This window comes from Myotis yumanensis, unplaced genomic scaffold, assembly GCF_028538775.1.
Source record: "Myotis yumanensis isolate MYYU_CA2020_CCGP unplaced genomic scaffold, mMyoYum1.0.hap1 SCAF_13, whole genome shotgun sequence".
In the NCBI taxonomy this organism is placed as follows: Eukaryota; Metazoa; Chordata; class Mammalia; order Chiroptera; family Vespertilionidae; genus Myotis; species Myotis yumanensis.
In genome coordinates, this window is record NW_027223764.1 from 26,573,867 (window position 1) to 26,597,754 (window position 23,888).

A 23,888-nucleotide genomic window follows, 5' to 3' on the forward strand; every position below is an offset into this window, starting at 1 on the left:
TCTGTGGGAAACAACGTTGGCATAAAAAAGTTAACATACGGTTACACATGACCCTGCAATTCTATTCCTAAATATATACCCCAAAGGATTGAAAACAGATACTGAAACAAGTACATTACACACATGTTCATAGCAGCACTATTCACAACAGCCAAAAGGTGAAATCAGCCCACACCTCCATCCCTGGGTGAATTGTGTATAACAAATTGTGTATAACAAATTGTGTATATACATACAATGGAGTATTACTGAGCCCTAAAAAAACAAAACAAAGTGCTGATGATACATGGTACAGCGTGGATGAAACTTCAAAAACGTTATGTTTAACTGAAAGAAGTTAGACACAAAAATTCACATATTGTATGGTTCCAATTATAGGAAATATCCAGAATAGATAAATCCATAGAGACAGAATGTGGATTGGTTACCAATGACTGAGAAAAGTGGCGGTTACACAACAATGTGAATATCTTAAATGTCACTGAATTTTATCTTCTGTGAATTTCACCTCAATAAGTTATTTTTATAAATGGAACAAATTAAAAATTATGTATTTCCCTAGGCAAAACTTGGATAGGTAACACATTTTATTGCTGACAGGAAACTGCTAAATCAATCACACACACACTTCATTTCTGTTGGTAAGGAAACCTTGCCTAAAGTCCGGAATAGAACAAATGTCAGCTAGTTGCTTGTTTTCTTTTTCTTATTCATAAGCTTTTATATGAGAAGGAAACATAATGGAGCTTATTTCTTGAGTAATCTATAAATGCTTTTCCCTCTGCAAAAGCTGTGGAGGAATTTTCAGCATCCTCTTCAGACTCAAGATTGCAGATTCACCATCATTCCGCTGTTACATCCAGGACCCAGCCAGACAGTGACTAATTTGAGTAAACAATTTTAAGGTTTCACAGTCAATGTCTTGTATGCCAACCACAGCTTTCCTAGCCTTCGCTCTCCTCCTGGCTTTATATCTGAGTTGCCTACATGACCTTGTTTGCATGTACTAACGCCCACCAGGAAGTTCAATGATTTCTGTTTTATAAAGAGGGGTATTCCCTGCACTCTGTGTGTGGACAAGGTAGCATTCCTCCCGCACTGGTCTACTCCCTAGTACTAGTACTGTGCCACCCAGATTCTGGTCCGGTTCACACGCATAAAGAGCCTGCTATGGGTAGCTCAGTGGCTTGTTTCTTCCTTATGACAACTTGTGGACTTGGAAGCTTCAGATCCTAGACTATAGAACTAGAGTGTGGCTTGGTCTATGCATGGGGCTTTGAGTCTACGGACACCACCAGCTAAGGGCAAATTAACTTTGCATGTCCAGCTCCATAGACAACCCACTCTTTCCTGAATGATGTTATCCTCAATTTCTTAGCTTATGAAGCCCATATACAGCCTCATTTCTTCTCACATGTGGGATCAGCCCATCTCCTAGTACAGGGAAAGGTTGTGGAAGCAGATGGCCTGGCTTGGAGACCACCTGCTACTCAGAATTCCTTGTTTGGGATTATATTTCATAGGAATGAGAAAAAATACAGCAAAACATCTAATGCTCTGAAAACGTATGCAGAGACCTCTTTAAGTACTGGTCATATTATTGTTTGCAGCATAATTTATTATCTGGTCATAGTAGTTGGGTCCATTAATGGGTATTGACTTAACATCATTGCGACCACTCTTGAGACAGAGCAACCCAAAAAGAAAACTTCAAAATGCACAAGAGCAATAAATATCAAACTTTCTGGTCTAAAATGTATAAATATAAAATATCAGTCACTTCTGGAAACATCTTAAGAAAATCCAGGGACCACATGTCCATGGGCAGGTATCCGGTGGTGACCGTGCTAATCTTCAGAACATATCACCTCAGATCCAGCACGATTATTTTTATGTCTTTTACCAACACATGTTTGCATACCTAGGAAAGAAAAAAAAATGTCTTTAGATCATAATGTTTAACAAAATTCTCTTTAGGGAGGGAATATGAATTTCCTAATTTTAAAATGTTCCTAATTAAAAAAAATATTTCCAATAAGAACAAATATAATCAAGTGTAGCCATTTTCAACAACAAAAAAAATATTTACAGAGGCTGCCAAGTAATTTTTATTTTAAATAAATACTAACTTCAAACTAATGTTTCTCAGATGTTACAGCCAGAGAACCACCAAGGAATCAGTTAGAAAGAAACGTTGTAGCCAGATAATGTTTCTTTTGGGCTACACAATGCTGATTAAGAAGTTACTGCTATGAAAAAAAGTAATGTAGCCACATTGTGTGGAAATAATTCATGAGACATTCGATATCATTTTACTTAAGAACTAGAGGCCCGGTGCACAAAAATTTGTGCACTCGGGGTGGGGAGGGGGGTCCCCCAGCCCAGCCTGTGCCCTCTCGCAGTCTGGGACCCCTCAGGAGATAACAACCTGCTGGCTTAGGCCTGCTCCCGGGTGGCAGAAAGCAGGCCCAATCCCTAGGTGCAGCTCCTGGTCAGGCTCAGAGCAGGGCCGACTGGGGAGTTGGGGCGCCGCCCCCTGTCATGCACAGAGCAGGGCGGATCGGGAGGTTGCGATGCCACCCTCAGTCACGCTCAGGGTAGGGCTGATTGGGGGGTTGGGGCACCGCCCCCTGTCACACTCAAGGCAGGGTCGATGGGGAGGTTGCGGTGCCACCCCCTGTCACTCACAGAGCAGGGCCAATCAGGGGGTTGGGGCGCTGCCCCCTGTCACTCACAGAGCAGGGTCCATTAGGGGGGTTGGGGCTCTGTACCCTGTCACACACAGAGCAGGGTCAATCAGGGGGTTGGGGAGCTCCCCCCTGTCACGCACAGAGCAGGGCCCATCAGGGGGTTGAGGAGCTGCCCCCTGTCACTCACAGAGTAGGGCCGATAGGGGAGTTGGGGCACCGCCCCCTGTCACACACAGAGCAGGGCAGATCAGGGGGTTGGGGCGCTGCACCCTGTCACACTCAGGGCAGGGCCAATGGGGAGGTTATGGCTCTACCCTGTCACACACAGAGCAAGGCCTGTGGAGGGGGATTGGGGCGCCACCCTCTATCACCCACAGAGCAGGGCCGATCAGGGGGTTGGGGCACCACCACTGTCACACTCGGGGCAGGGCCAATGGAGAGGTTATGGCTCTACCCTGTCATACATAGAGCAGGGCTGATCAGGGGGTTGGTGCGCCGCACCCTATCAAACACAGAGCCACAGGGCAATCAGGGGATTGGGGAGCTCCCCCCTATCAAGCACAGAGCAGGGCTGATCAGGGGGTTGGGGCGCCTTCCCCTGTCACGAACAGAGCAGGGCAGATAGGGAGGTTGTGGCCCCGCCCCCTGTCATACACAGAGCCGCAGGGCGATCAGGGGGTTGGGGAGCTCCCCCCTGTCACACACAGAGCAGCAGGGCAATCAGGGGATTGGGGAGCTGCCCCCTATCAGGCACAGAGCAGGGCTGATCAGGGGGTTGGGGCGCCTTCCTCTGTCACAAACAGAGCAGGGCAGATAGGGAGGTTGTGGCCCCGCCCCCTGTCACACACAGAGCCGCAGGGCAATCAGGGGGTTTGGGCGCTGCCCCCTGTCACGCTGATCCCGGTGCCAGAAGCCTCGCTGCTCCGCTGATCCCAGTGCCGGGAGGCATATTACCCTTTTACTATATAGAATAGAGGCCTGGTGCATGGGTAGGGGCTGGCTGGTTTGCCCTGAAGGGTGTCCTGGATCAGGGTGGGGGTCCCCACTGGGGTGCCTGGCCAGTCTGGGTGAGGGGCTGAGGGCTGTTTTCTGGCTGGTGGGTTGACTGAAGCTCCCAACTGCTCCTTTTTTTCTTTTTTTTTTTTTTTATTCTGGGCCAGCTTTAGCTCTGAGGCCTCGCTGCTGAAAACATCGATACAATGTTGCGGTCCGGCTGGCTGAAGCCCGGCTGACTGAAAGCCCGTTTCTGGGTTTTGTTTAGCTTCTTATTTGCAACATAGTACATAGTTGCTTAGAGTTGCAGCTGAGAGGCCGGCAAGTCAGCCGGGGAATGTAGGAGTCCGCCGTCACTGGAGCAAGCAAACCTCCCTGCTTGCTTCAGTGCATGGCTGCCAGCCACCATCTTGGCTGACAGTTAATTTGCATAAGGATATGCTGATTAGCCAATGGGAAGGGTAGCGGTCATACGCTAATTACCATGTTTCTCTTTTATTAGTGTAGATTGTTTGCTTACTTGGAATCTGAAGAAAACTGTATTTAAATATCACAAAGATACATAAATGGAAAGGTGACATGGGCCGGTAAATAAAATATAGGACAAATTACAAAGAATAATTAATGTTCTAGATAAGAAAACTCCAAACTAAGCACTACAATGTTTTATCCCATATTATACTGCTAAAAAAAGCGAGAAGATAAAAATGTAAATATCTGTGCCTGGTCCACATGGTTCAGTGGTTGAGCTTTGACCTATGAACCAGGAAATCATGGATTGTTTCCTGGTCAGGGCAGATGCCTGGGTTGCAGGCTCGATCCCCAGTGTGGGGTGTGCAGGAGGCAGCCGATCAATGATTCTCTCTCATCATCGATGTTTCTCTCTCTCCCTCTCTCTTCCTCTCTGAAATCAATAAAAATATATTGTTTAAAATTAAATATCCAACAGTATCTACTCACGCTGAACAGCCTTGGTTCCTTGGTGTGCGGATGAAAGCCCTTCTTCTTACAGGTGGAGACCTCGAGCATGCCAGCACTGGTGAGCCGGAAGATGCCAGTGCTGAGTTTCAAGGTGAAGGAAAGGTACAAAAATTAAGGATTGTCTGGGCTTTCCTGATCCTTTATTTGAATGGCACAAGCATTTTCCTCAAATGGGAAGGAGGAAGGCACCACAAACTAGGAATTCCACATGACTTTTTGAACCAATCTTAGGATGACTGGCCTAGAGGTGAGACACACTGAGGGGCCAGTGCTAACTCCAAACACCTGCAAGATTGTCAGGGCAAGAGGCAGCTGACCCACTGGGGAGACCACAGCGGAAAAGCCGAGGCCCCCTGGAGGAGACTGCGGGTGGCAGATCTTTCTAATTATTTTAACAATGGCAATAGTGGTGATCGCAACAGCAAATATTTACAGAGTGCTGGCTGGGGGCCAGGCACGATGCTAAGCCCTTTACATAGACGGTCACCTTGAGTTTCATGCTCACATCAACCTGTGACGGGCAGGTGTCAGGGATGAAGAGGCCCAGCCTCACGGTGGTCAGGCATCCTGCCAAACACACCAGTTGAGGGTGGAGACTGGATTCCTATATAACTTGACATGAGTCCTGTGCTTATAATCACTCTACAATAATAATCATCTCCCAAACCTAGAAAGGTTTTGGAGGTAATTAAATGAAGGCTGGACATTTTCCTACAACAGGAAATAATACAGGAGAACTAACATCTCAAATGATAAACTGGAATAATAACATTCAATTTAGCCACTTCAAGGTCATGCTAACTGGAGAAAAAGAACCAGCAATTCTCCCACTGAAAAGGACCTTGAAAAGAAAGACCTTAAAGCTAAAGAGACATGGGAACTGACTGCCACCAATCTTTTCCCTCAAGGGCATGGTGTGCCTGCCTTGTGGAGGGGACACACTTGAACCCAGCAGCCCCAGTCCCAGCCTCACTGGAGCCCCTCCACATACAGGTACTCATTCACTTACTCGTTATGCTTTGGTGAACACACAATGGCAATCGCCTCTGGCAACATGAGCTGATAGGAACAGTGAGTGTGAAGATCGACACTGGATAAGAATGCAGTTTGGGTCGGATGTGTCTATGGAAAGAGAAGAGGACAATCTTATGGGGTAGCTGAGTCTTAGCCAAGGCCACAGACCATGCGAAGAGAAAACTCTAGTTATTTGCTATTTCCTTCTTACCATCATTAACCAGATATAAACTTCTTAAGGTGTCTGCTGACTTATACTTTCCCTGTTTGCATCTTTGAAAAAACTATGACTTTGAGAAGCGTTTCTTGGGAGTGTTCATGTCTGTTCTGCTTATTGGAAAAGACAGAACTGGAAATTAATCATCACAACTCATCTAAGGAGGCACCTCTATTATTATCTCAATTTTCCACCCAGGGATCCCGAGGTTCCTTTAAGTAATTTGCCTGTGGTCACACAGCTGGTCAGGAGGAGAGAGCTGTGACTGGAAACCCAGAGGTACTTTACACAAAACCCTGGACACGAAAGGAAAGTTTTCAATAAATTCCCCACATGGTGCTGTTACCCCTATGTGGATCGCCATTCCCTACCAATGGGAGAACGGAACTCTTCAGGTTGTTCAAGGTGTTTGGGACTCATCTTGCACAGCCAATAAATATGCACAATGCAAGAAGGAAGAGATAAAAAAGTAAAGGAATTGCCGAAACCGGTTTGGCTCAGTGGATAGAGCGTCGGCCTGCGGACTGGAAGGTCCCGGGTTCGATTCCGGTCAAGGGCATGTACCTGGGTTGCGGACACATCCCCAGTGAGAGATGTGCAGGAGGCAGCTGATCGATGTTTCTCTCTCATCGATGTTTCTGACTCTCTGTCCCTCTCCCTTCCTCTCTGTGAGAAATCAATAAAATATATTAAAAAAAAAAAGTAAAGGAATTATCTTCCAGATTTGGGGCTTATATACACACGTATTTATGAGAGGCAAATCAGAGGTTCATACTTGGATATGAAAAACCCATGCCGCCACAATGATTTTAAAACTCACAGTCAACCCAATTACCCTCAAAAAAGGAATGTGACCATTTACATCATGAAACCCAGGTCCTTGGCGTGCACTGCCTGGGTCTGGCCTCCTCCACTAGCTGTACAACACTGTGGCGATTCCTTAACTTCCCCACGCCCATTTCCTCAACTCTAACATAAGGGTAATCTTTTCTTCACGGGATTATGAAAATTAAATGAGACAATCCATGTGGAATGCCTAGCACATAGAAAGAAATCAAAACCATTCGCTGGCGTTAATTTAATGTTCTCACCACTAATGGGCATGGGCTCAAAGAAACAGCTTCATGCCATTATGTAGAACAATAGCTTGTTCAAGAGATGTAAGATTTAAAAATTCCTTTCTACTTTATTTACTAGAATGAAGATAAAAAGATCCATTCATATCTATTTACAGAACGATACATGTTCTGCAAAGAAAAAAGTAACTCTTGGTCTGCAAAGACCGAGATCAACAGAGGAATGGAAATTACCTCATTTTTTAAAACCCAAATCTTCAGTAAAGGCATGGGTGGGAGGGCCTGACTGCCTGTTACCTGTCTCAGTGAAAATCTTCCCTTGACACAGAGAGCCATGTAGGCCTCGGTGAGAAAGTGAGACGTGTTCAGAGGAACTCTAGGGCTCTGGAGGCAGCGAGCAGGCTGTCAAGTAGACCAGTCACTCCACCTGTCCCTTTCGTTCCAGACTGAATGCACACAAGACATTCTGAGCCCTTTGTTGCTGCCAGGAGGAATCACTTCTACTCCATGAGGACAACTGACCCATGGGAAAATGGTGCTTCCCTTCCCCACCTTTTTTATGGGAAAAAAAAATGATGACGATGATGATAACAATAGCAGCAGATGTCAATTATTGCAATTGAACAAATGACTTTTCATGAATTATCTCATTTAATTCTTACAGCAACAAGATGAGAGAAGTGCTATCATTATCCCCATTTTACAAATGAGGAAACCGAGCTAAGCAGAAGAGTTAGTAACACTCTGAAGGTCATACAGCTCATTAAGCTGAAAAGTCTAAACTCAACTCCAGATCTGTCTGATTCCAATTCAGCCCTTCTTTCCTGTGACTAATTTATATCTGAAAAAAACGTTAGCTGGAGAATTTGTTCCTATCATTGTGCCAATAAAAATCTTCACAAAAAGTCATTACAATCACTGAAGTTTAGACATATAGCATTTTAGTGTTTCCACTGAACCGTAAAATTTGGTATAGTGAACTAAACAAAAAGCAAAATCCTAGAATTCTAGAATTATGCCAAATCCATTATGCAAATGACCCAATTTCATTATTGCATACATTAGATACCTAGGACATAAGGGAAAAACTCTGATTTCTAATTAGGGAAATGTTTTGTAAGATAAACTAGCATTGACTTTTCGACGTAAGCAAATTTAATGGGCTGTCATTCTTCCTAAGTTTATGTTACAATTTATTCGCTACAATTTTTTATTTTTGCTTTAAAATACTTTCTTGTTACAGAAAATCACATTAAAGTAAATAATCCCTTTAAAATTCAGCAATTTCTAAGCAAACAGTAAGGCACATTACTTACTGTTAAGTAAAACAAATAGACATAGGGAATGTTTTGCAAACTCTTCATTATAAATAATCTCTTGTATTTGAGAGGCAGTTTATACTTTCATAAGGCTTTCAACCTGGCATCTTGCTTACAGCTCACACAAATCTGGTGAGGGAGAGAGGGTTTATATCAGCCCCACCTGGCCCGCGAGGGAACCTGGAAGCAAGGAGGTTAGGAGTCCTGACCAAGGGCACATGGAAATTTACAGGTGAATTCTCCTCTCCGCTCCTGAATTACAGAACACCAAATGTTCCGTGACATTGTGGGTGTAGGGGTGTGTGTGTGTGTGTGTGTGTGTGTGTGTGTGTGTCCTGCCCCTGTTCAGTACTTCTCTATAAAGCAAGTAAAAAAAATGGTCACATCATTCGTCAGGGGCTCTTGAAGGTCCCCAGGATGTGCCCTGGAAATCTTGGCTGGGACCCCATAACGGTGAGATGACTTGTCCCTACCCCAGGCCCAGATGTGTGAGACTGAATGGAAGAATATCCCCCGAGAGATTACACTAAGGATAGAAAAGTAGAGCATGAGCACCAAAACCAACAACTGCAATTTTCTGAGTCCCTAGAAAAACGTGCTAAGGAATTCCCTGACATCATCTCATCTAACACTCACCATCACCTTACGTCAGTTATTCTGATCCTTGTTTCATGGGTGGGAAAGCTGATACTCAGATTGCGTTAGTAACTTGCCAAGGAACTCTTAGCAGAGCTGAAATTTAAACTCACATCTTTTCATTCCTAAGCCCATTCTTGTTCCTGCGATGGCCTGGGGGATGGTAGGACCTAATATTTTCAGCCCCCTCCTTTTGGCTCTAATCTGTGGCTTGTGTATACAGTTTATACATCGTTGGCCTGCAGGGGAGGTACAATGGAATATATGGTCCCTACTTAATACAGTGGGGCCTTGACTTACGAGTGTCCAGACTAACGAGTTTTTCGAGATATGAGCCGTCTCTTGGCCGTTTTTTTGCTTTGAGTTGTGAGCTAAAATTCGGGTTACGAGCCAGCTTCAGATACCCCACTGCTAGTTGGCACAGCGAACGTCACAGTGAACGCCACAACATCAGCCCAGCATCACGTGTCTCACTCGTTCACTTTTGATTTGACATACAAGTAATTTGAGTTACGAGCTCCGTCACGGAATGAATTAAACTCGTAAGTCAAGGCCCCAATGTATGTACAAAAACCTGTTTAAAAGAAACATTTTCCAACATTTTCCAACATTTTCTTAAAGGGAAAGGGAACATTAATAATTGTCTAGACAAATTAGTTAAAAATCTCACTAGGCCTCCATTCTACTCTAAAAATCATCGAAACAAGTCACTAATTTTCAGACGTCTCTCCCTCTTTTAACCTTGTAGAAAAAAGCACAATATAACCCTCGCCAGATTCAGATTTGACAGATTTAGACTTAACATTAAAGAAAATGCTTTTATGTGATGACATTTATTGAACTTGAAAAATATTGAAAGGTTGGGACTATTTAAATTAAGCTGAATTTCCTCAAGGAGGAAAATAACAACACACACACACACACACACACACACACACACACAACTGAGACCCAAAGGGCAAACGTACATGGATCCATCCCAGAGTGAGGAGGCCGTGCTGATCCTGAACACTGAATAATTCCTCCACGTTCTCCACATCGCAGTAGTCTGGGCCTGCAGACTGCTTTGGCACGATGATGTGGGTAATGGTAAATTCGTTGTGCGTCTGAAAAACAATTAGCAAAAAGGTATCATCTACTGACAGAGGCATAAAAAGAAAAGAACTGGCAGAAAAAAAATTCATATAGTCCTGAATTTTCTGCCCCACAACTTGCATCATCTTCCCCACCTCCCACCCCTCCCCCAATCACAATTCAAAGACAAAGCACAGGTACTGAACTAGGAAATGAATTATTTGCCCAAAATGTGAGTCAGCAGTTTGGAGCTTGAAAGCCATTTTCACAATAGAAAATGTACCATAAATAGGTATTAGCATCCTAGACCAGTGATGGCGCACCTTTTGACCTTGGTGTGTCAGCATTTTGAAAAACCCTAACTTAACTCTGGTGCCGTGTCACATATAGAAATTTTTTGATATTTGCAACCATAGTAAAACAAAGACATATTTTTGATATTTATTTTATATATTTAAATGCTATTTAACAAAGAAAAAACAACCAAAAAAAATGAGTTCGCGTGTCATCTCTGATACACGTGTCATAGGTTCGCCATCACTGTCCTAGACTGATCTATGGCAGTTTAGTTAATAAATAATGTTGGATATATTACATCTATAATGGGAATATCAGAACAAAATAATAGTGGGTTTATTTGGAGGGGGAAATACTAGTTCCATACCTTGGTGGTGTTACTAGAGGGCATTTCTAAGGCTTTCCGAGGTTGATGGTCTTGTTTTTATTTTAATTATATTGGATTTCACTCCCTGACTTACAATTTTCTTCTACTATTGGGAGACTCACTGAGATTTTCCATAATTAGGTTATCTTTTGGATTTGCAATTAGATCAAGAGAAAGTTAAAATAAATTACCCGCCTCCAGTAAAAGATAAGAGTTGCAAGGAAGAGGGTTATAAAAAGGTGGCAGGAACCTCAATAAGAGCTATTATGCTGTGTTTAGCTGTCCATCCCTCCACAGCACTCCTTCTTTGAGCTCAGAAGCCGTAGACTTCTCTCTAGTCTTAGGGTTTCCCTGAAAACTGGCCACTCTTCCTCCAGCCTTCATTACAGCTCTTCCCTCCATCCCAGTCCCTCGTCCACGGCTCACTTTATGTATCCTGCAGGCTTGGGGTAAGCATCACTTCTTAGACCCTCTCAGACAATGTCAGTTTCCTAGTTACACATCCTCTTGATCCTGCACTTCTGCTGAGAGCACCCAGCCCCATTTCTAATTAATCATCTGTCTCAGTCTTTGCAAGCGTCATGTAGCAAGGACTGTGGCTGTTGTAGGCTACCGAATGCCAACACCTAGCACAGTGTTTGGCACATATTTGTCTGATGAGGGAAGGAAGGAAGGAAGGAAGGAAGGAAGGAAGGAAGGAAGGAAGGGAGGAAAGAAGGAAACTTAGTATAACACATGGTCCTGGGAGGAGGCATCCACAGCACACTGCCCCCTGAAGGGCAAATAAGGTGACCAAGATGGCAGGTCGTTCTGCTGTGCTTGCCACCTGTGCTTCCTTCCTCCTAGGAAAGGGGAGGGTGAAACACGGGAATACTGTAGGAGAATGTGTACTGGAGAATAAAACAGAGCATGTATTCAATTACACAACAGTTCTTACGCTAAATGTTTAGGGCTGAAAATGTTCCTGTACCCAGACATGGAAACTTATACCCAAGGAGACTATGAAAGGCCACTTCCAAAAATATATTATTCATCTTTCTTGAAAGTAAGAAATTAATTTCATCTCCTCTCTTTTATTTCCTTCTATGTTGACATTGTCTTTCATCACATATTTCAGATAAAATCTTCCATACTTAAATAGGGCCTGTGCCATAAGATTTCATTTGTTGAAACTATTACCTTAAAGGAAACCACAAAACTCTAGTTGTACTGCACGCATATCTGAAAAAGCGGTGGCAAGGCAATACCTCCCACGGATAAAAGCAGGCAGAGTTAATTATATAAATGTTTGTGAAACTAACAATTGCAACAAAAATCTGTCTTAGAAAATTAGATGGTTTTGAAAATCCGAAGACCTGAAATGTTACCATTCATGTTCTAGAACAGCGGTTCTCAACCTGTGGGTCGAGACCCCTTTGGGGGTCGAACGACCCTTTCCCAGGGGTCGCCTAAGACCATCGGAAAACACATATATAATTACATATTGTTTTTGTGATTAATCACTATGCTTTAATTATGTTCAATTTGTAATAATGTAATTGGGGGGTCACCACAACATGAGGAACTGTATTAAAGGGTCGCGCGGCATTAGGAAGGTTGAGAACCACTGTTCTAGAAGGATAGTTCATGAATAAGGACAGTAGTTTTATGAAATTAATTTCTGAAAAGTTAATAATATTTGCAACTCATAGGATGCTATAGTCTGCTCTGCTTATCACAAGAACATCAGCACTTTGGAAAGTTTCCTGTGCAGAGACATGAAACAAAGGCCATACCAGTTTTCCACAGAGTATTCCACAGGTTTCTATTCCTCTCACTGTATTAGATTCTGCCAGCAGCAGAAATTTGTGGCAAAGATCTCTTGATAAAACTACACATCGCAGTCCTTCAACCACTAAATCTGAGAAACAGAAAAGGGAGAAGAAGCTAAAAAAACACAAATCTTACAGCCCATCCTTCAAAACAGTTTTTGGCGAGTGACTGCAAATAAGTATAAATATCAAAAATTAAATGATCGGATCCTCCACTTTCCATGTGTTAGTTTAAAACTCTTACAAGTAAACAGTGACTAGAAGGAAGGTAAGATTCCCTAAACTTATAAATAGGTGGCAAAGTGCAAGCACTTTTACATTTCATGCCCCAGATCAACTATTTGCACGGAAGCATGAGTTTTGTTCTGGCTCAAAACCAGTGTACTGTTAAGTCACAGGCTACACAGACGACACCTTGCATCCTGTAAGACACAGGATGGATACTCTTTACTGTGTTTCTCATATGTTTCTTATATCTTTATGAAAGTTGGTGGTAAGTAAAAAGATGGTGTTTTCAGAAATAATGAGCAGCAGCTCAATTTATACACTGGTTGTCTACCATGACTTTTCAAAAATAAATAGAAACACAAACTCAATCTGACAGTGTCTGCTGGGAAGAACTCCTCATTTGCTTCTGAAAACTTGCCAGTACAGACATGGCAGCGCCCAGCAGCACTAACTGTTGGCAGAAACCCATAACCCATCTGGAGGCTAACGCCCCATGCGCACGAGATCTTCCTGGCCTAGGGCAAGGCTAACCATTTACATTCAAACTGCCAAGCAAAGTTCTGGACAAACAAGTTTCTCAACATCTTTCACCCCCAGTATACAGTGTTTAAGATTCACGTGTTTCTTTGATAAAATACATGAAAGAAAAAAAATAATGCTTGGAATTCTTCTCTTTTAGACTCTCTGTACCGTGACTGAATACAGTCCCGTGTATTTGAGTCTCTGCTCTTTCAAGGGCAAATCCTGAATTTTCAAGTTCCATGTAGTACAAGCCACAGAAGGATTAGCTCTGTCTATGCATACATATGATGGAGGGGGTCCTACCACGATTGATAACGAAATGAGCACCCTCCCAGATGTTCCAGAAATACGGTCCCGTTAGAAGAGATTCAATGTCTTTCAGGGGCCCATTTCACACTTACTCTGAACAGCACTGAGGGTAGCAGCTGGCTTTAAGGCCCTGTTGACCGGAGGAGAGTAGCTGGCATAATTGGTGGCATCACTTTTATTGGGTTGGTCGGCAAATACGTTCAGCAGGGAATTGTTCTGGTGTTTGGGAAAGCAGGACAAGGCGCTGCCATCAATCTGCTCCGACAGCGCTGGGGTTTCCTGGCTTCGCATCTGACCTCGGGCTAATTCTTGCTTCTTGAGTTGATCTTCGAAAAACAGAAACTGCTCCGTTTCCAGTTGCTGCTGGCGCATCTGAGCGATCCGCTTCCTTTCGGCCTCTATCAATCGCTGATGCTCCAGTTTTTTGAGAAATTCGGCTCTATATTTGTTCTTAAAAGAAATGTGGTTGCCAGAGCAAAAAGTTAGTTTCCAAGGCAAGAACATCACCCTGGGAATAGACATTCAATCTTCCAGCAGACAGAGACGCAGCGAGATACTGCCATCTGCCCGTAGGGGACACTCGTGTGACAGTGAGGAAAATATATAACGTCCTAGCCAAAGCCCCTTAACCTGATTCGGGCAGCAGTTCTAAATCCACTCATATTTTACCAGAGACAGGCCATGACAGTCAACTTCCCTCCATTCCCCTGCGCTTTTAAATATTAGAGAGTCAAGGTCACGATGCTTTGCTCAGCCTGCCTCACCAAACCCTGAGGGACAAAGTATCTCAGAAGTGGTTATAACACCCCAGACTGCAGTGGCTAATACAGGAGCCACTAGCCATAGGTGGCTATTTCAATTTAAATATATTAAAATGAAATGAAATTAGAAATGCAATTTCTCAGTCCTGCTAGGAATTGAGTACCATGTGGCTAGTGTCTCCCCCGCCAGCGAGTTCCACAGAGCACTCCCATCATCGCAGGCCGTGGTGTGGGACAGGCTGCCCTAGTACCCTTTGCACGTGACTCCAGGAACTTTACAGAGAAGGGGGATCAATAAAAAACAATTCTCAAAATGCGGTCCAATCATCTCTAGTACAACAAACCTGCACTTTTGTTTAAAATGAAGATTCCCAAGTTCCCGTCTTATCAGAAATATCCAGGTACTATTAGGTAAGAATATAATTTTTAAAAAGAAGTTCCCCCAAATAATTGTGAAAATAGACTGTGGGAGCTACTGTAAGGTAGTTGGGTGGGGCGGGGGAGGGCACAGCTTACAGCCCCACATAGAAACCATATACTTGTCATGGGGCAGATTCTGATTCAGCAGGCTTGGGTGGGGCCTAAGATTCTGCATTTCTGACTGCTCCCAGGTAATACTGGTGCTGCCTGTAGCCAGGACTCACCGGTGTGTCTGTTCATCTCTCCTAGGCATAAAGGAGATTTCTACATGTCATACACATGGGATGCTACTACTGTGAACTGTGAAGTCAGACCGTGCAACAGCTGCTGAGGCTGTTTCTCCCAAGGAAATCTGGAGGGGACAACCAGACGCATTGCTGGCTATGGAAGGGAGACTGAACTGGGCTTTTTTCCCCTTGCTGTTGCCTTGTCTGAGCCTCCAGAATCCATTTTATCTTTCATAGTTCAAATCCAATCAAGTCATCAATATCCACACCTGCAGGAATCTTCTGATTTCAACATTTCCTCTGTCACTTAGTCAAAAACATCACTCAAGCCCTAACCGGTTTGGCTCAGTGGATAGAGTGTTGGCCTGCAGACTGAAGGGTCCCAGGTTCGATTCCGGTCAAGGGCATGTACCTGGGTTGCGGGCAAATCCCCAGGAGGAGGTGTGCAGGAGGCAGCTGATCAATGTTTCTCTCTCATTGATGTTTCTAACTCTCTATCCCTCTCCCTTCCTCTCTGTAAAAAATCAATAAAATATATTAAAAAAAACCACATACATTACTCAAACCTCACCTCTGGCTATGCTCAAAGAACGTAGGGAAGTTCTGTGACCGTGTCCAGACTAACTGAAGTGAGAGTCAGCAAAGGTGATGACTCCCAGAGCATATAAATACATGAACAGAAAAGGCAAAACAATCTTTATAAGAAAGCGAAAAACATTAAGAATTCATGTTTTCAACTTGGGTCTCCTATAAACTGGCCAATGTCTTCTTTCAAAGCCTTTCAGTCTCATTATCATTTTCAGTCTTTATTTAATAAGAACCCAGATGCCATCATCCCTTGGTGATATGATTATATTTCACTCATACAATTATAATTCTACCTCAGTGAAGTACTGACTGCAATATATAAGAATCTAATTCACATCTCCAAGGTCTACAAATTAGATACATCAGAAACCATATACTTGCTCTTCCTAGCACCTATTACCTCCATTCATCATCAAAGAGCAGTCAGCTGGCTCAAGGTTACATTGGCAAGAGTTGATCAAAAAGCTCTTTTAAAATCTCTGTAGGAAATCTATTTTCTAATGCACCACTTTATTAGATGTTGGAGGGAAATGGAAATACCACATCTCTGGTGCAAGTGCTTAACCCGGAAATCAACATGAATTTTTTATTGGCGTTACATCACTGCATCTTTAATTTTTAATCAAATGCATAGACATTTAAAAACTCATATAAAAATGAAATTCAAAAGTATATTTGCACAGAAAATGCATGAAATAAATGTACCAATTTATTGGACTTACTTTGCTTTGCATATGGTCTTGGTATTCTACGTTATATTTCTTTAAAAGGTCCTTTTTCAATTCATCTGTCCTTGGAAATGCAATCTCCTTCAGTTTCTTTTAAAAATATATATACATATGGATTAGTGGGGTTTTCATATAGTCTTTCAGATCATCAGCTGAGAAAGAAAAACAGCTGGAATGTGAATTAGAAATCAAAACACAAGTAACCAAAGATGGTGGTGGAAAATAAATCTCTTTTCTAGGTTCCAAAATGTAACTCCTCAGTAGGGGAGGGGAGAAATGGACCCCTCTGCAATGCTTATCTGCATTTTGTTTGGATAGAGACCCCATTTTGAGGCAGTGGGTTTTCAACTTCACATTCCACAGTATGTAAAGATATGTCACCATGCTCCGAAGGGACACTGAAGAACATGGTAGATAAGTGCTCCTAGGTTTGACAGACTATAAAATGCACTGAGGAACTCTCCATAAAAATAGATTTCCAGGCATAAAACCCAGATTTACCGAAGCCACATCTTTATTGGAAGGGAAAGGGTTGGGGAATCTGGATCTCAAACAACTTCCCAGTGACTCTTCATGGCTGAGAAACCTGACATAGTCCAAGCACAATCCCCCAACCCTCTCTTTAGAGATGAGGAAACAAAGGTCTAGAGAAATTAAAAGGCTTGCCCCCTATGACTAGAATTTGAATCTCCAGGCTCTCCCACTAAACTTCTGTTCTCATAATCTTTCGTCATCCATCCATCCATCCATCCATCCATCCATCCATCCAGCATAAAGACATGCTTTTGAAGAATTTTGCCTACAAGCAAAAACAAGAATAACCCCAAATTAGAGTAAATGAGTCACATTGGCAGCCTGGGAACTTGGTTTCTACACAGAACCCTCTGAGGTTGAATGAACAACAGAATTGAGGGGAAATGTTACACAATAGCATGGAAATGAATGACCCTTCAGATAAGTATGCAAAGAAAAATTTTAAAATAGTGATGACCATTTGACAAAATTTGGGTTCTGCTTACAGGCAGCCTCAGGCTCTATGTAACTGGTAAGAGAGCCTTTATTCCACTATCTGGTAAAATACCTTTGGAGAGTTATTTCACATTTCATGCTGTGCTTGGCTTTGTCTACATTGTTTATCTTCCTTCATATAAAAGCAACCCAAACTGTTTAAGACTAATACATGAAAAAGATATTTTAAATGTTACTTTAAAAGGATTCATTCTCAGGAAAAGATATTTGAAACTATGTATGTTATAAATGTTGACGAGAAATAAATACATTTCAACAATCTGCCTTTTCCTTGAGAATATTTCAGGCTACCCCCTAAACCCTTTATTACCTACAACCAAGCCTCCCTGTTCGAGTCAGCTGCCTGGCTGCCGGCCGCCATCTTGGTTGGCAGTTAATTTGCATATCTCAGTGATTAGCCAATGGGAAGGTAGCGGCCGTACGGCTAATTATCATGTTTCTCTTTTATTAGATAGGACTAGAGGCCCGGTGCACAAAAATTTGTGCACTGGGGGGGGGCAGGGGAGTCTCCCAGCCCAGTCTGTGCCCTCTCGCAGTTTGGGACCCCTCGGGAGATAACGACCTGCTGGCTTAGGCCTGCTCCCGGGTGGCAGAGGGCAGGCCCAATCCCTAGGTGCAGCCCCTGGTCAGGCTCAGAGCAGGGCCGATTGGGGAGTTGGGTCGCCGCCCCCTGTCATGCACAGAGCAGGGTGGATCGGGAGGTTGCGATGCCACCCTCAGTCACGCTCAGGGTAGGGCCGATTGGGGGGTTGGGGCACTGCCCCCTGTCACAGTCAAGGCAGGGTCGATGGGGAGGTTGCAGCACCACCCCCTGTCATGCACAGAGCAGGGCCGATCAGGGGGTTGGGGCGCTTCCCCCTGTCACTCACAGAGCAGGGCCGATCAGGGGGTTGAGGAGCTCCCTGCTGTCACTCACAGAGTAGGGCCGATAGGGGAGTTGGGGCACTGCCCCCTGTCACACACAGAGCAGGGTGGATCAGGGGGTTGGGGCGCCGCCCCCTGTCACACTCAGGGCAGGGCCAATGGGGAGGTTATGGCTCTACCCCATTACACACAGAGCAAGGTCCGTGGAGGGGGGTTGGGGCGCCACCCTCTATCACCCACAGAGCAGGGCCGATCAGGGGGTTGGGTGCCGCCACTGTCACACTCAGGGCAGGGCCGATGGAGAGGTTATGGCTATACCCTGTCACACACAGAGCAGGGCCCGTGAGGGGGGCAGGGGTTGGGGTGCCGCACCTTGTCACACACAGAGCCGCAGGGCAATCAGGGGGTTGGGGAGCTCCCCCCATCAGGCACAGAGCAGGGCTGATCAGGGGGTTGGGGCGCCTTCCCCAGTCACGAACAGAGCAGGGCGGATAGGGAGGTTGTGGCCCCGCCCCCTGTTACACACAGAGCCGCAGGGTGATCAGGGGGTTTGGGCGCTGCCCCCTGTCACACTGATCCCGGTGTTGGGAGGCCTCGTTGCTCCGCTGATCCCGGTGCCGGTAGGCATATTACCCTTTTACTATATAGAATAGAGGCCTGGTGCACGGGTGGGGGCCAGCTGGTTTGCCCTGAAGAGTGTCCTGGATCAGGGTGGGGGTCCCCACTGGGGTTCCTGGCCAGCCTGGCTGAGGGGCTGAGGGCTGTTTTCAAGCTGGTGGGTTGACTGAAGCTCCCAACCGCTTTTTTTCTTTTTTTTTATTCTGGGCCAGCTTTAGCTCTGAGGCCTCGGCTGCTGAAAGCTGGTTTCTGGCCTTTGTTTTTCCTTCTGTATTTGATACAATGTTGCGGTCCAGCTGGCTGAACCTGGCTGACTAACACAGGTTTCTGGGGTTTTGCTTAGCTTCTATATTTGCAACATAGTTGCTTAGAGTTGCAGCTGAGAGGCCGGCAAGTGAGGTGGGGAACGTTGGAGTCCGAGGTCACTGGAGCAAGCAAGCCTCCCTGTTCGCTTCAGTGCATGGCTGCCGGCCGCCACCTTGGCTGACAGTTAATTTGCATAAGGATATGCTGATTAGCCAATGGGAAGGGTAGCGGTCGTAAGCTAATTACCATGTTTCTCTTTTATTAGTGTAGACTAGACTAGCACCTTAATACTCAATGCTTTTCAAAGTTTGGAGATTCAGGACTGCATGGAATAATTACACCCAGCCAGACAGTCTCAAGTATGGAGAAATAGATAGCCATTCTGTCAATCTCTGGGAGAAACAGTGAAATAATTTATTCTTCACGCCATAAAGTTACTGAGCACATTCTTGATCTGTTTCTTTTCTTCCCCTTCCCTCCACTTCAGTTTCAATTAGACATCCCACACTGGCTCAGAAATGATTAAAGGTCGAAGAAGAAATCGAAACGTCATGGCTAATGGAATGAATCTTGGTGCTTAAACTCTCAAGAGGATGAGTCAGAGGAGGAAAGGAAGGGGGTGTGAACCAGTAATGGATACTTGTGGGACATTTGATGCCGCAGGGGAGAATCGACCCCACCATACCTTCATAATGTCCTGCTTTTCGGGGACTGCACATTGCTGGTAATCTCGATGGTTGGGAAGCTTCTCTACAAACAAGCTAGAGAAGGAGAAAGCACATCTCAGCATTATCTGACAGAAAAAGATCAATGATCATTTTACTATGAGAATGAGCCTCCCTTTCAAAAAGGACATGCTAAATAAAGTATTATTTAACCTATATTCATTTCATCTGCCTAATGGCATTGAGTATGATTTTGGCTTCACGGGAGTGTTAAGCTCAGTAAACTAAGACCTGAGGTCAAGAGGGTCAGGATGATCCCTAAATAGACCAGGTCACTTGGTCTTTCTCAGGGTTCTGGCTACTTAATCCCACCACAGCACCATCATACTTACGTGTGAAGCTGGCAACACAGAGTATCATGTAAAATGTAAGAGTTTGGAAAGATCAATATAATCCCTTCTCATGATTGAAAAAGACTCAAAAGACCACTGGTGATTCAGGAGTGTCATGGTGGATATATCAAAAACTCTTAACTGAAAATTTGTAGCCAAGAGAAATAACAGCTAGAATCCCTAGTGGATTAGGTGCTAATTAGGAGGTAATTATTTTTCTTGTTCCTTTTTGAGGAACCAGGGACAGCAGAAGTAAAGGCAAATCCTTAAAGCCAACCAGGTACATCACTTCCAGATACAGTAAACTACAAGTAATGCTTCCACCAGATATTGTTTCCATTGGATTTTCTTACTGATGTATCCCCAGCCTGGACAATAGTGTACAGCTCATAATAAGTGCTCAGTAAATATTTGTTAAATGAATGAATAACCCTTCATGGATTGTGGTGGGCTATAGATACTATTTTTGATCAGCTAATATGATTACTCATATTCTGTTGTTTACAAAGCACACATGCATTCGTCATTTCACCTATAGGTAACCTAGAATGGTATTATAACTCTCATTTCTCAAATGAGAATTAAGCCTTTAAGAGGCGACATAAATTGTTAGTTGCCTAGGTCTTTTTAAATAGAATAAAGTCACAAACATTTCGAGTTGAAGAGACCTCAGAGACATTCATCCTCAAGTCATTAGTAGATAAGGAATTAAAGCCCAGGGAAGGTAAGTGAACTACAAATTACCACATGGGTAATGATCGAGGAGGATTAATATATTCTGATTAGTCAGTAACTGAGAGTATAGTGGCCTTTCCCTTTCCCACACTTTCAATTCCATAGAAATGTGTGCAAAATTTGAACAGAAAGTGAAAAAGAAATATTGCCAATTAGTAACCTGTACTACTTAGGAAATTAAAATTTTGGGGGAAAATGTGCTATTGATGACAATTGATAACCTCCAATTTAATGTTTATTGTTTAACTTTCTAGAAACAATTGTGCCAGGTGGAACAAAGGTTGCCAGTCATCGACTTCTCAAATGTTCTCAGGTTAAGTCCCCAACTGAACTAGTGAAATTAATCAACAAGTGACATCTAATTAAAACAAAAATAAGGGTTTCAGCTTAAATAATTATTGCTAGCAGATCTTCCCAACCTGTAAACTGGCAAATTGGTAAAGAAAATCCAAATCCCATTTCTGTTAAGTCTTAAACTAGGATATGTTACTAACAATATCTCTCTACTGAGAAGTATGATATTTTCACCTGGCTGTTTTGAGATAGCCACTTTCCCTCAACATTTTGGAAATTCCTTTATACTTAGCTTATTACACAGCTAAATAAATTGTATGTGCTGGTTGTTGTGTGTGTGTGTGTTTTTAAATAACTACAATGTCAAACAGACTGTTACAGTCTATCCTGGAATCATCTCCTTCTACCAGTGCTAACGCATCCTCCGGACTCAACCCATCAAATCAAATTTTTAAAATGTGAATGGCATGTTCTAGATCAGTGATGGCGAACCTATGACACGCGTGTCAGAGGTGACACGCGAACTCATTTTTTTGGTTGATCTTTCTTTGTTAAATGGCATTTAAATATATAAAATAAATATCAAAAATATAAATCTTTGTTTTATATGGTTGCAAATATCAAAAAATTTCTACACGTGACACGGCACCAGAGTTAAGTTAGGGCTTTTCAAAACGCTGACACGCCGAGCTCAAAACGTTCGCCATCACTGTTAGAAGCTGTAGCGAGAGCCGCACTATGGTTCCTGCTCTCATAAAGCTTGCAGTCCTGCAGGGGTAAAATGACATGAAACAAAAAGAAATTTTACTTGAGAAGAGTGTTAAAGGCAGGGACATGCAGATTACCATGCTGGCCTAGTGAGTGGGATTCTCACAGTCCTCATCACATCCCCGACCTTCTCCCCATCCCCACGCCTCGGACATGATATGGGATGCCTCTGAGGACACTTACTTGGTCATTTTAAAACCTACACGTTTAATGTTTTTGGAGATTGTAAAATTGGTCTGAACACGAAAACATTCCCGGCATCCAAACCGTCTCACCAAAATATCACGTCGATGTATTTCCAATTCTCTCACTTCAAAGACTTACGTTATAAACTTATTATACAGGACGAAGGCATTTTCCAAGTTTCCTTCTTCCAGGTACACCGATGCCATCCTCTCCATCTCTACTCCGGATCGGAAGTAGCGGCGCGGGGTGATATCCTCGCTGATGGTGATGTTACAGCCAAGCTTGCTGAGGGCTCGGACCCGCTCCTCCGGGCTCAGGGACACGTCCGTGTGGTCGGGCATAGCAGCTAATTTTTTCTGCAAAGCAAAGTTTGAACCTCTGATTATAAGAAGAAATGGATCTGACTGAAATGATGGGTGTATTTTCTGTACTAAATACCTGACGCCAACATCTAAGGAAAGCTTTTCATAAGACTTAATAAGATGATGAAAGCAACGTCTTTTTGCTTCACCATGTGATCTACACACACGAAAAGACACACATCTCCAAGGATGAATATACTTTTTTTTTTTTTTTTTTTGAGGGAAGATCTCTTTTAGGTTTTAGAGTACAATTATGTGGCAGTTCCTGGTATGCAAATGTTGAAGGTCATTTTAAGTAAAATATTGATTCTTTTTCTTCATGGGTGTTTCCATCCTGGGCCACGGAAAAAGGGTTCCTGCCAGGGTAGGGCTTGTGTCTTTCTACTCCGAAGGGTCTCCAAGATGCAGCTTGGGTTCAAGGTTGCTATGAGGATTCAGCTCTGTCCCAGACTATATCTAGTTTTAATAAGGAGATTCCAGGGCCTCCCTGTGTCTTCACCAAGTGAATAAAATTCCACAGGTAAGTCCCAGAGAAGCCTTTCCTTGCATTATGGACACCTGCCCCCCCTTTTTTTAACATTAAAAATACTCTCAGACCTTCACATAATAGTAGTTACACTAATTCGTCCCTGACTGCAATTACTAAGAAAAAGTCAGTGATATGAATATATTTGTATTTTATTAATAAAAACAGCATCTGTGCACATTTGGAAAAACACAACATATACACATTCAAGGTAATAATTCAATTATTCGGGAGAAAGTGCTTCAGAAAGGCAAAAAAGTCAGCAAGTTTTTGTTTGTTTTCTGTTAAAGGCCATACAGCACGTATTTTAGGCTCTGCGGGCCACACTGTCTCCACCTTAGCCATTCAGCTGTGCTGGTGTGAAAGCAGCCACACGCCATAGTATTTAACAAAACGATCCTGGCTCTGTTCTAAATTTTTATTGACAAAAACAAGCAGATGAATTGGGCCTTCAGACCACAGTTTTCTGACCCTTGCTTTAGGCCAGTTCTTCCCTGTACCAGCAGCATCGGCCTCCACAGGCTTCTAAAAAATGCAAATTCCTAACCGGCCCCACCTCATTTCCATAGACTCAAAGTCTCTGGAGACTGGCTTGAAGTTGTAACCAGTTTCCCAGAGGCCCTGATGCATGTTACAGTTTGAGAAGCACTACCTTAGACCACTCTACCATCTTTTGATGCCCCAAGAATGGAGTTAGACCAGAACAAATTTAGCTTCCCAAGTCTCTCTCAGCTTGTCAGAGGGTAGGTTACAAGTCTCACTAAGGTGTGGGCAGAGCATTTGATTAAGATCTGTAGAAAATTTAAAAAGAAATCAAGGTAGACATAGTTTTAGTCTGGCCATGAATTACTGATCCAGTCTTTAGGGGCCAGGTGCAGTGAATTA

The 23,888-nt window shown here is 43.5% G+C and overlaps 1 protein-coding gene across 3 annotated transcripts in view; it reads right to left on the reverse strand.

The window, feature by feature from the left end:
* Positions 1-111: 111 nt before the first annotated feature.
* Positions 112-23,888, reverse strand: part of STAMBPL1 (STAM binding protein like 1) — a 45,357-nt gene continuing 21,580 nt past the window's right edge. For all 3 annotated transcript variants that reach the window (XM_070432746.1, XM_070432745.1, XM_070432747.1), the window contains exons 3-11: positions 22,254-22,471; positions 19,761-19,836; positions 16,253-16,348; positions 13,627-13,984; positions 12,440-12,564; positions 9,895-10,032; positions 5,674-5,786; positions 4,644-4,743; positions 112-1,921 (exon numbers count right to left, since the gene is read on the reverse strand). In XM_070432746.1, coding sequence (XP_070288847.1) covers positions 1,865-1,921; positions 4,644-4,743; positions 5,674-5,786; positions 9,895-10,032; positions 12,440-12,564; positions 13,627-13,984; positions 16,253-16,348; positions 19,761-19,836; positions 22,254-22,471 — 1,281 coding nt within the window. In that variant the 3' untranslated portion in view covers positions 112-1,864. The remainder of the gene's footprint in view (positions 1,922-4,643; positions 4,744-5,673; positions 5,787-9,894; positions 10,033-12,439; positions 12,565-13,626; positions 13,985-16,252; positions 16,349-19,760; positions 19,837-22,253; positions 22,472-23,888) is intronic.